Source organism: Homarus americanus, unplaced genomic scaffold (genome assembly GCF_018991925.1).
Source record: "Homarus americanus isolate GMGI-L3 unplaced genomic scaffold, GMGI_Hamer_2.0 scaffold74, whole genome shotgun sequence".
Taxonomy (NCBI): Eukaryota; Metazoa; Arthropoda; class Malacostraca; order Decapoda; family Nephropidae; genus Homarus; species Homarus americanus.
Genome location: NW_024716951.1, coordinates 4,997,686 through 5,010,185, shown reverse-complemented (window position 1 = coordinate 5,010,185; position 12,500 = coordinate 4,997,686). Strand labels below are relative to the sequence as shown.

At 43.0% G+C, this 12,500-nt stretch overlaps 1 protein-coding gene across 2 annotated transcripts in view; it reads right to left on the bottom strand.

Annotated features, from left to right (window-relative positions):
• The window catches only part of LOC121858693 (RNA-binding motif protein, X-linked-like-3), a 167,190-nt gene that overhangs the window by 102,360 nt on the left and 52,330 nt on the right, over positions 1 to 12,500 (bottom strand). For both annotated transcript variants that reach the window (XM_042355273.1, XM_042355272.1), the window contains one exon: positions 8,186 to 10,043. In XM_042355273.1, coding sequence (XP_042211207.1) covers positions 8,186 to 9,920 — 1,735 coding nt within the window. In that variant the 5' untranslated portion in view covers positions 9,921 to 10,043. Of the gene's footprint in view, positions 1 to 8,185; positions 10,044 to 12,500 lie in introns of those variants that run through there.

Here is a 12,500-nt window from a genome sequence, read left to right as displayed (position 1 = left end):
CAGTCAAGGGTGAGCGAGTGAGGTCCCCCGCTCCAAGAATTTAGCCAAAGTTTTTAATCTTTTGAAATAGTTTACTTTCTTGACGGGGATGAAACACCATTACGTCAGGATGGTATCGGTAGAGGCAACAAATAATATTATCCTGTGCAGTAATGGTATAAAGCAGTTGTGTGTGTGTGTGTGTGTGTGTGTGTGTGTGTGTGTGTATCTCCCTTAGTGTGGGCTTTTCCTGGATCACCTGAAGATTAGACACCCAAGATTATTTCACCTGATGATTGAACACCGCAACATTAACATAACCTACCCTAACATTAATTTAACCTAACGAAATATAAACCAGCCTAACCTAACCAAACTTAACTTAACTTAACCTACCCTAACCTAACAATAATTTAACCTAGCCAAATATAAACTAACCTAACCTAACTAACTTAACTTAACCTACCCTAACCTAACAATAATTTAACCTAGCCAAACATAAACTAGCCTAACCTAACCAAGCTTAACCTAACCTACCCTAACCTAACCTACCTAACCTAACCTAACCTAACCTAACCTAACCTAACCTAATCCCTCCAGGTAGCTTTAGGGTGAAAGAACCTAGGGTGTCTAATTTTCACGTAATCATCGCCATTGTTTATATCTGCAGTGTCCGCACGTTGAGCTGACAGACACCAATAGAAAGAAAGAAAGAAAGAAAGAAAGAAAGAAAGAAGAAAGAAAGAAAGAAAGAAAGAAGAAAGAAAGAAAAAAAGAAAGAAAGAAAGAAAGAAAGAATAAAGAAAGAAAGAATAAAGAAAGAAAGAAAGAAAGAAAGAAAGAAAGAATAAAGAAAGAAAGAAAGAAAGAAAGAAAGAAAAAAGAAAGAAAGAAAGAAATACACATATATATTCCTTCATTCCAACCAATTATACTTTCATTAATTCCAAACTACAACAACTTTCGTAAAAGTAGATAAAACTCAGCGAGAAAGTTTTTAACGGCGTAATTTTTCGAGGACAATAACAAATAGCCATTAAAATATAGCTCTACGACTTTCATTTGTTTTGATTTGTTTTAACCAGCCAGTGACGTCATCAACCACCTAGCATTCGTGACGTAGTTTTGTTTTAACCAGCCAGTGACGTCATCAACCACCTAGCATTCGTGACGTAGTTTTGTTTTAACCAGCCAGTGACGTCATCAACCACCTGGCATTCGTGACGTAGTTTTGTTTTAACCAGCCAGTGACGTCATCAACCACCTAGCATTCGTGACGTAGTTTTGTTTTAACCAGCCAGTGACGTCATCAACCACCTAGCATTCGTGACGTAGTTTTGTTTTAACCAGCCAGTGACGTCATCAACCACCTAGCATTCGTGACGTAGTTTTGTTTTAACCAGCCAGTGACGTCATCAACCACCTAGCATTCGTGACGTAGTTTTGTTTAACCAGCCAGTGACGTCATCAACCACTAGCATTCGTGACGTAGTTTTGTTTTAACCAGCCAGTGACGTCATCAGCCACCTAGCATTCGTGACGTAGTTTTGTTTTAACCAGCCAGTGACGTCATCAACCACCTAGCATTCGTGACGTAGTTTTGTTTTAACCAGCCAGTGACGTCATCAACCACCTAGCATTCGTGACGTAGTTTTGTTTTAACCAGCCAGTGACGTCATCAACCACCTAGCATTCGTGACGTAGTTTTGTTTTAACCAGCCAGTGACGTCATCAACCACCTAGCATTCGTGACGTAGTTTTGTTTTAACCAGCCAGTGACGTCATCAACCACCTAGCATTCGTGACGTAAAGCTTTACAGACAAATCCCTCAAGCGTACGATAATTATACTCTTAAATTAATTATTATACTCTGTTCCTACTTTTATCTCCACTTACGTTTCTATACAGTGTACAATATACCCGCCCGACTTTACCTAACTGATGGAAGGTTAAATGAGTTTGTGAGGGATTAACGTAACCTGTGTATATAGATTTTCCGGTCATTGTTGTTTGTTAGGTTCGTTTGTTGTTTGTCTGTTTGTTTTTGTTTGTGTGTGTATCTTGAGTGACTATCGATGTTTTAGTATTATTATTATTATTATTATTATTATTATTATTGTTATTATTATTATTATTATTATTATTATTATTATTATTATTATTATTATTATTATTATTATCATTATTATTATTACCACAACCCGGAACTGAAAAAGACTCTTGGAATTGTTTTCTGTGTGTGTGTGTGTGTGTGTGTGTGTGTGTGTGTGTGTGTGTGTGTTTGTGTGTGTGTGTGAATAAGATACTTCCTTTTTAATCGGATTTACAGGAGGAGAGAAGTGAGAGTGAGGATTAAGGGGTGGGGGTGATAGAGTAGGTGTGAGGGGGGAGGGGGTAGGGTAGAGGGTGTTGGGAGGTGACACTTGCCGGGTCTCTCGAGGGGCACACCTCTCCCCATGTATGAGAGAGAGTAATAACGTGTGTGTGTGTGTGTGTGTGTGTGTGTGTGTGTGTGTGTGTGTGTGTGTGTGTGTGTGGGTGTGTGTGTGTGTGTGTGTGTGTGTGTGTGTGTGTGTGTGTGTGTGTGTGTGTGTGTGGGTGGGTGGGTGGGTGGGTGGGTGGGTGGGTGGGTGTGTGCGTGTGTGTGGGTGTGTGTGTATGTGTGTGTGTGTGTGTGTGTGTGTGTGTGTGTGTGTGTGTGTGTAGACTTAAAACAGACAGACAGACAGATAAGACAGTACTCAATGTCTCTCACGGACCAACAAAACAAACTTTCAAAGTGGTTTTCTTTTAGGTTTAATTAGAAGAAAAAAACAGAATCTGGTGAGAAAAGTTAAAGTGTGAGTGTGTCTTTAAAGAGTGAGTGTGTCTTTAAAGTGTGAGTGTGTCTTTAAAGAGTGAGTGTGTCTTGAGGAAATGGTAAGAGATACGAAAATCAGAATTAATTATGACCTAACTATTTCTAACCTAACCTACCCTAACCTAACCTAACCTAACCTACCCTAACCCACCCTACCCTAACCTAACCTAACCCAGAGCGAGCAGAAACTGTGTGATGTTGTTGCAGATGAAGCCTTAGTGCTAAAGACCTTACTGAACCCAGAGGCAACATGTAACATCACAGCTCTTCAAAGTACTTACAGACTCTACGTTACTTTTTGTCTAACCCATTTTGTTACTGTTCAACCCATTCTTGTTACTTTCTGTTTAACATAAGAATGGAGGAAACTGCAGTGGGCCTATTGTCTCATACTGGACAGTCCCATTTACACCCAACCCGTATCGCTCATATATCCATCCAACTTAATGTTTGAAGCTACCCAAAGTATTCGAGTTAATGATGATATTTGGTAACTTGTTCCATTCACCACTACTCTATTTTCCAAACCAATGTTTACCTATCTCTCGCCTAAATCTAAATTTGTCTAATTAAAAACCATTCCTACTTGTTCGCTCCTGGTTGGATAGTTTGAGTACCTTTGTTATATCACCTTTGTTTAACCCTGACTTCCATTTATACACCTCAATCATATCGCCCCTCACTCAACGTCTCTCGAGGGCGTGCAAATAGATGCTTTAATCTGTCTCTATACTCAAGGTTTCAACCCATTCTTGTTACCCCCTTAGTTCGATTGTAATTTAATGTAAAAACTCGCTCCAAAAAAAAGTATCTTTACGATTTTGAGTGAGACAATATGATGACATAACGGACGAAGGATTTTAACAGCCCTACCGAGACAACAGGAGTCACAGTGTTCATTATGGAATTCCTCGGTCCCAGGGATGATAATATGGCCCACTGAGTACAATGTTATCTTACTCAAGGGAATATTAATCGTAGTCAAGGGGTTAGAATATCTTACTTGAGGAGGTTAATATAGTACTCAGGGAGTTAATATAGTACTCAAGGGGGTTAAGCTATCCTATTCAAGGGGTTAAAAAAAATCGTACTCAAGGGGGTTTAACTCATTGTACTCAGCAGGTTAAGGTAACATATATTCACTGGCTTAAGATACCTCATTATCACCTCTTAAGTCAACTATTCTTAACAACAACAACGAAGACAATAACAAAAACAACAGCAAACAAAAAATCAACAACAAACAACAAAATCAATAACAACAACAACACCAATAAACAACAACACCATCAACAATAACATCAACAAGAACAACAATATCAATCAAACAACAACAACAACAAAGACGTGGGAACATGACGATGACGTAAGACTTAATCTGAAGGTGACGAGGGAGGAATTGCGTCACCATCATCATCGTCACCATCGTCTTCACCATCGTCGTCACCATCCTCTTCACCATCCTCGTCACCACCATCGTCACCATCCTCGTCACCATCATCGTCACCATCCTCGTCATCCTTCACTACTGTCACTTTCACCCTCTACCACAAGTGGACCAATTCTCAAGATACAATGTGCTCTATCAGCCTGGTGACGTCAATAGTGTGAGACGTAGTCATGATGATAATGATGATGATGATAATGATGATGATGATGATGATGATAATGATGATGTACCAGCCGTCAACACCTTTTATAACTAACGGCAAAACGTGGGAGAGGAGGAAGAAGAGAGAGAGCTTTGTTGTAACTTATATTCACTGTCCCCCCTCCTACCCCTCCCCCTCCCCCTCCTCCTTCTCCTTCTCCTTCTCCTTCTCCTCCTCCTCCTCCTCCTCCTCCCCACCCCCTCTTCTTCCTTAACGCAGCACAAAGCAAGGTAACAGCACAGCATCCACAGCACAACACAAAACAGCTTCTACTGTGTGTCATTAGTACTGAACAGCACAGTGCCCGCATTCACCCACCTCACCTTACCTCACCTCCCGCCCATCAATAAACCGCTATTGTGGCACTATATATCGCTGGCCTGGCACTATACCTCACTGGCCTGGCACTATACATCGCTGGACTGGTACTATACCACCCTGGCTTGGCACTATACCTCACTGGCCTGGCACTATACATCGCTGGACTGGTACTATACCACCCTGGCTTGGCACTATACCTCACTGGCCTGGTACTATACATCGCTGGACTGGTACTATACCACCCTGGCTTGGCACTATACCTCACTGGCCTGGTATTTATACCACCCTGGCTTGGCACTATACCTCACTGGCCTGGCACTATACATCGCTGGACTGGTACTATACCACCCTGGCTTGGCACTATACCTCCCCGGCCTGGCAATACACCCCCCTGGCCTGGCACCATACCCGACTGGCCTGGCACTATACCTCGCTGACTTGGCACTATACCTTACTTGCCTGGCCTGACTTCTGGGGTTAGGTTAGGTTAGGTTAGGTTCCTACATCTACAGCTACGAACTATATTTACCTCACAAGCCTCTAAGACCCTGAATATGGTTTCCTCCCTCACAAAAAAAAAATCCCTCTTCTTGAATATTTTCTGCTAATTTTTCCCCCACAAATCACACACAAGCCTCTACACCACCACTCCTAGGGGAAAGTATACCTCTAATCCACCCAAGAGAAAACTATTACTTTTTCATAACTTTTACTTTCTACTATTGCTACTTTCTACTAATAGCTTAATTAACAAACAAAAATAAATACATCTCTTATCTTTACTTATCTCCTATTGGGGGATAGATAAGGGTTAAATCATCGTACTCAATGAGGCTGTTTCATTGTACTCAAGAGGTCAGCAATATAATTCAAAGAGGTTTAAGCAACAAGGTCAGGTCAAATATGGTGACGTCAATAAAAAGTGTGTGTGTGTGTGTGTGTGTGTGTGTTGAAAGGTCATAGTGGCACACGGTTGGATGATTTAGGAAGTCACCTTGTGAGGTTGTATATAGAGCTGTCATGAAGAGGTCAATCATGGAGAGAGGGGGGTCAGGCTACCTCTCACACACACACACACACACACACCTTTAAATAACAGCCTTAAAGGCATAAAAAATATCTATCAATTCCAGTATTTTGTGTCCCTATCTCTCCCCCTCCCCACCTCCCCTCCCACCCCTCCCCCCCACCACCCCCTGCAGCGCCTGTGACATTCAGTGAGTGTCGTATACCCTGAAAAAGTTGATTATTATGTTCGTTGTAGTAACTCTATTTTACACACACACACACACACACACACACACACACACACACTTTCCATACTTTTTATATTATCCCGTGACAAACAAGCACCATTTAATTCAACCAGCCACACAAACCATCACCTGACTCACGACATACAAATTCTACATTATATAAATTCCCAAATAATACCAATTTACTAAATAATACAAATCCTATAAAATACAAATCCTAAATAATATAAATCCTAAATAATACAAATCCTAAATAATACAAATCCTAAATAATACAAATCCTAAATAATATAAATCCTAAATAATACAAATCCTAAATAATACAAATCCTAAATAATACAAATCCTAAATAATACAAATCCTAAATAATACAAATCCTAAATAATACAAATCCTATATAATACAAATTCTAAATATAAATCCTAAATAATACAAATCCCAAATAATACAAATCCTAAATAATACAAATCCTAAATAATACAAATCCTAAATAATACAAATCCTAAATAATACAAATCCTAAATAATACAAATCCTAAATAATACAAATCCTAAATAATACAAATCCTATATAATACAAATTCTAAATATAAATCCTAAATAATACAAATCCTAAATAATACAAATCCTAAATAATACAAATCCTAAATAATACAAATTCTCAATAATACAAATTCTAAATATAAATCCTAAATAATACAAATTCTAAATAATACAAATCCCAAATACTACAAATCCTAAATAATACACTACAGCTACACTACAACTACATCATATTGACAGTAAGGGCTCCAACTACGCCAATAAACTCAGAGGGAAAAAAATGTCTAAATATTGGTGAGGGTTCTAGTGTGAGAGGATGACTCATTATTACCTTTTATGAGACACGCTAATGACTGTTCCGCTTTGGGTAATTATTATTAGACGTAGTTTTAGCCATTTGTTTCTTGTTGTTGTTGTTGGTGGTGGTGGTGGTGGTGGTAGTAGGTTAGGTTAGGTTAGGTTAAATTAAGTTTATGTTAGGTTAATGTGACTTAGGTTAAATTAGGTTACATTACCCAGACCCAAATATAAAAATAGATCCGGGTTCCTTTACGTATAAGAATTGCCTTCGGTTCAGAGCCCCAAGTGTAAAACCATCATTATTTCGAGGCTCTGGTGTAGATCTTGGCTGAACTCGATAAAGAACCGCATTACGTGAGCTGGTGTGTGCGGGGGACGATAAAGAAACAGACCGACACACTCCCTCTAATATTTACGATATTGTTTGTGAAATAAGTCTTTCTTCTTCCCTCGCTCCTTCTGTTCTTGTTGCTGCTTGGTGGAGTGTGTGTGTGTGTGTGTGTGTGTGTGTGTGTGTGTGTGTGTGTGTGTGTGTGTGTGTGTGTGTGTGTGTGTGTGTGTGTGTGTGTGTGTGTGTGTGTGTGTGTGTGTGTGTGTGTGTGTGTGTGTGTGTGTGTGTGTGTGTGTGTGTGTGTGTGTGTGTGTGTGTGTGTATTTCTTTGCCTAGTAGTCTGTGTTTGTGTTTGCTGAGCCGTGATTGACATACAGCTGGTGAAGGTTCCTTTCATAAAAACAAAAACAAATGAATAACGTGAAAAAACACTCCAGAATACACACACACAAAACAAATCTAAATAAATTCAATATTAAAATTCCTTCTCCTCCTTTACCTCAAATAGAAGCTAAACATCGTCATGTATGTTGGAGAAATTGTCTCTATAGGACGAGTCCATACCGAGTGATTCATGTAATTATGCCTGAACGTACTACCCCCCACCCCATCACAACCATTTGTTAATACTGTGTCACCGTCAACACAGTTTATCAGTACACCTGTGATGGATCAGTACCTCGAGGGATTAAATAGTGGTAGTCATTGTAATTATGTTTTTTAATCCGTAAACTCACATCTGCAACGAATAGGACGGAGGCCATTGTCAACAAGTATGAACCTGAGGCTGAGTGAGTGAGTTACTGTATTCCTCCTTGGTAATGTTCCTCGATGGGATGATTTCTGGACTCAATTTTTGTCGTGAGTTTACTGATCAAATGTACACCTGCTGCCCTCACCCTCCCAGCCTCCCGTCAACACAGGAACACACAGTTGTACTCACCATCAGCAGAATCTGCTTTCACGAGTGGTTGGCCGCTTCCGGCGGACTGGTGCCTGGAGTGCTGCGTGTGGTGGACGTGGTTGTGGCCGTGGTTGTGGTAGGCGTGGTTGTGTTGCTGCTGGGTGTAGTGGGCATGGTCGGGTGGAGGTGATGGGTGATGCCCTCCCTGAGGTTGACTGTCGTGCCCCGGGTAGTGTTGGGGGGGTAAGGGTGGTCGAGGGAGGGGCAGGGCACGGGAGTGGTTGTGTTGTGGGTGAAGGGCAGACTCGTGGGCGTACCCGGGGTCGCCATGGTCGTGACCCTGACCGACCCACTGGGCGCTTCCGCCACCGTTCCGTCCTCCCCACTGACTCATGTCGTCCTCCGTCTGGTTCTGCTCGTCTTTGGTGTTCTTCTTGCGGTCCTTCCTGAGGGTTCCGGCTTCCCTGCGGCCTAGAGTGTCATAGCGGTCCTCCTTTCCGTTCTGTTGGCTGCTGTCTGACCCCCCTCCGCTAGCAACGGTCCTGAAGGTCACCTGCTGAGTGCTGCTACTACTGCGCCTGCTGCTGCCACTGCTGATACCTTCAGGGACTTGAAGGGTGTTGGATCTACTGCCAGTGCGGCCTTCGCTGGCGTACTGGAGGTCACTAGATATAGAGACCTCAGTCTGGCTGCCTTTGGTGGAGGTGTTCACAGACTGTCTGGACGAGTACGAGGAAATACCTCTTTTCTCGTACGTGTCTGGAACCGAGAGGTTGTTCTTGCCCTCGTCGTTGTGAACACTATACCCTGAGAGGTTGTTACGACTCTCAGTATTGTAAATGGAGATGCTACTCCTGCTGCCTCCACTGTACTTGTTGGAGTTAGTGAGGATGCCCTTGGTGACGGAGGTTCTGGTGGGGTGGGTGTCGGAAGGGTAGGAACGTCGGTTGCTGTAGATCTCAGAAGGGGTAAAGTACTCCTTGTTGTTGGAGCGCTTGATGCTGTTGTGTGCCCGGGAGGAGGCGTACTCTGTCGCCCTGGCGTTGTAACCGTCGCTCAGGGCCGAGTTGTCTAAGCTTCGGGGCTCCCTGTCATCATAGTCGTCGGCAGTTGTCGGATAGCTCCTTAGGCTCCTGTAGCCGGCAGCAGGTGTGCTGTACTCGCTCCTGCTACCAGCAGAGTAGCTACGTCCCTGCTGCGGCTGTTGGGACCTGCTGCCACTGGTGCTGCTGCCGCCGTTAGCGACGCGGTCTCCACTACGCTTGTCAACACTCCTGTAGAGGGCCTCGACGGCGTTAGTGCTACGGGACTGATGGTGCTGGCGAGAGTAGTCGTGTCGTTTGAGTGAGTCCCTGACGTAAGAGTTAGCGTGAGTGGGCCTGTGGCTCTCCCCCAGGGACGCTCGGTGACCCCCTGAAGCACCGCCACTAATACTGTGTACACTCCTGCCGGGTGAGGACGCTGGCGCTAGACTGTGTGTGCTCGACCACTTACCGGTGGAGGAAAGCCGCGAGCCTGTGGGGGGGCTGAAGCCATACACCTTCTCGTCCCCCCTATGGTCGTCCACTAAGTCGTCGTCGTCAGCGCCGTCGTGGTAGACCCCCACCCCAGCTACATCACTCACACTGTAGATGCCTCCCCCCCGCAGGTGGCCGGGGTCCTCGTAGATGCCCCAGTCCGTGCGCATCCTGACGCTCCTGTAGGACCCCGCCCCGGACCTGCCACCATAGGGTCTCGTGGGTTCCTCTGGGCTGTACCTGGCTGAGCCTCGCATCCACCCAGCCAGGGGGGCGTCACTCACCTCACACACTCACTAACTCACATCACACTTCTTCCTCATACTTCTCATTTTGACACATCTCCGCCGAGTGTGGTGGCAGATCCCTCACTACACCACCTGCAACACAACAATATTTTCACATTAATAAAAAATATTTACTTTTACTTATGAGGTACACTAATATCACTATTACTACTACTACTACTACTACTACTACTACTACTACTACTATTACATAAAAATAATAATAATTATAATAACGTGGCCTCCAACCTCCCCTTATAACCACACCTTCACCATTTTATTACCTAACTATCCCAATACGAAGCTAACTACCCTAGCTGAGGTAGTTAAGTCTTATCCTCTGATTATATTGATTACAAGTGATTTACATATAATATTCGATTTACTGAAAGGATTGCAGTACTGTACACGTCAATGGATCTTTAAATTTTTTGCTCTGTGACCAGCAAAACACACACACACACACACACACACACACACACACACACACACACACACACACACACACACACACACACTTCCTTCTATACGGTCACATATTTACCTTCTCTCACGCATTCCTGTTCAAATACAAACATATATTGACCTCTTTCTCTCTCTGTCACACACACACACACACACACACACACATTCATGAGGTAAGCCACAGACCAATGCACAGTACTTGAGGACGATGTTAAGTCGCTTATAACACGGTTCACTTCATCACCAGAAACATAAACAAGGAAGGCTCATATCTAACTCACCCTAACCTAACCTAACCTAACCTAACCCAAATCTTATCTAGCCTAACCTAACCTTACACTGATACTATTCTCACATAACTCCAGAACACACGGTTACGTACGGGTTAGGTTAGGTTAATGTTAGGTCTTATATTCATCTGTCATTTTTTTTTAGGTTGTGTTAGGCTACGTTAGGTTAATGTTAGATTAGGTTAGGTTAGGGTAGGTTAGGTAAGGTTAGGTTAACGTTAGATTAGTTGTTAGGTTAGGTTAATGTTAGGTCTTATATTCATTTTTATGTAATTTTTCTAATTAATTTTTTTATTATATTTTTGTTAAATTACCCAGTTAAATATATCCGAGCATCTTCAGTCACGTAAGAGCCTCGGCCAATCCGGGCTCTGAAAAGATCTAATTTGAAACTCCAGTCGCTCTAAGTACCTTCCAGGACCCAGGGAGAACACTCTAGCTTGTGATAATATTAATAACGTTAAAAATATCTAGATAATTTATTTTACCAAGTTCAAAAAACCTCCCTCCCCCCTCCCCACACACACAGTATCTTCTATTCTCCTCGCACACAGCATCTTACCCCCCACACAGCATCTTACCCCCACACAGCATCTTACCCCCACACAGCATCTTACCCCCACACACAGCATCTTACCCCACACAGAATCTTATCCCACAACCAGGCAGGAGCTGTGACACTGTTGCCAGATCCTGAAGGGACGACAGGACCTGCAGAAGTCGTCACCGGAAAGCCTGGGACGCGGGAGCCTGGGTTTTACCTCTAGGCTTTGTGAGGCTTAGCAAACCCAAAGCCTGTTTTATTTTGATTTATTTTATTTTGTTTTTCCTTTTCTTTAAACTTTCGTCCTAAAACAATTAAACCATCGTCTTTAACGCCACGGTACCAACGGAAGTACATCATCGAAGTAAACCCACAGAAAGTACAAGAAAAACTACTTCCACGGAAAGTACATCAACACATTAAAGTACCTAACCACACAGAAAACTAAAGAAAACTACGACCACGGAAAGTACAACAACACACTAAAATTACCTAACCACACAGAAAGTACCAAAAAACTCACCACGGGAAGTACATCGCACACTAAAAGTAATCAACCACAGAGAAAGTACCCCAAAAATACTACCACGAAGTACATCAGCACACTAAGAGTACCTAACCACACAGATAGTACCCAAGAAAACTACTACCCATAAAAGTGACTCGCAGTGAAGATAACAAGGAGACAAAATGTTGAAGACGGTGAGAAAAGCCTTGCCTCTATCACCCCCTCTCTCCTTTTGGGACTCGTGGAGACCTCCTGAGACTTGTTGAGACCTTAGACACCATGGTGGACACCCTGGGGCACCGTGACACACCCTGAGACGCCCTGGGACACCGTGAGACACACCGACGCCCTGAAACATCTTGAGACACCCTGGGACACACACCCCCCCTCCTCTCGGACATCCTGAGACAGAGTCCATTTCGCAGGTGCCTCTCAACCCAACACGTTTACAACACTTTAACTTGCTGGTCGGAGTGATGGGTCGTTACACCTAGATACTTTGGTCCTTCCTTCCTTTCTTCCTTGTTTCTTCCTTCTTTTCCTCTTTTCCTTCCTTCTTCCTTCCTTCCTCTTCTTTCCTTCTTTCCTTCCTTTCTTTCCTTCTTTCCTTCCTTCCTTCTTTTTCTTCCTTTTGTTTCTTGCTTTTTCTTTTTCCTGCCTTGCTTCTCCTTCTTTTCTTTCCTTTTCTCCTTCCTTCCTTTTTTCCTTGTTCTACTACTACACCCATTATCTTCTTCACTACA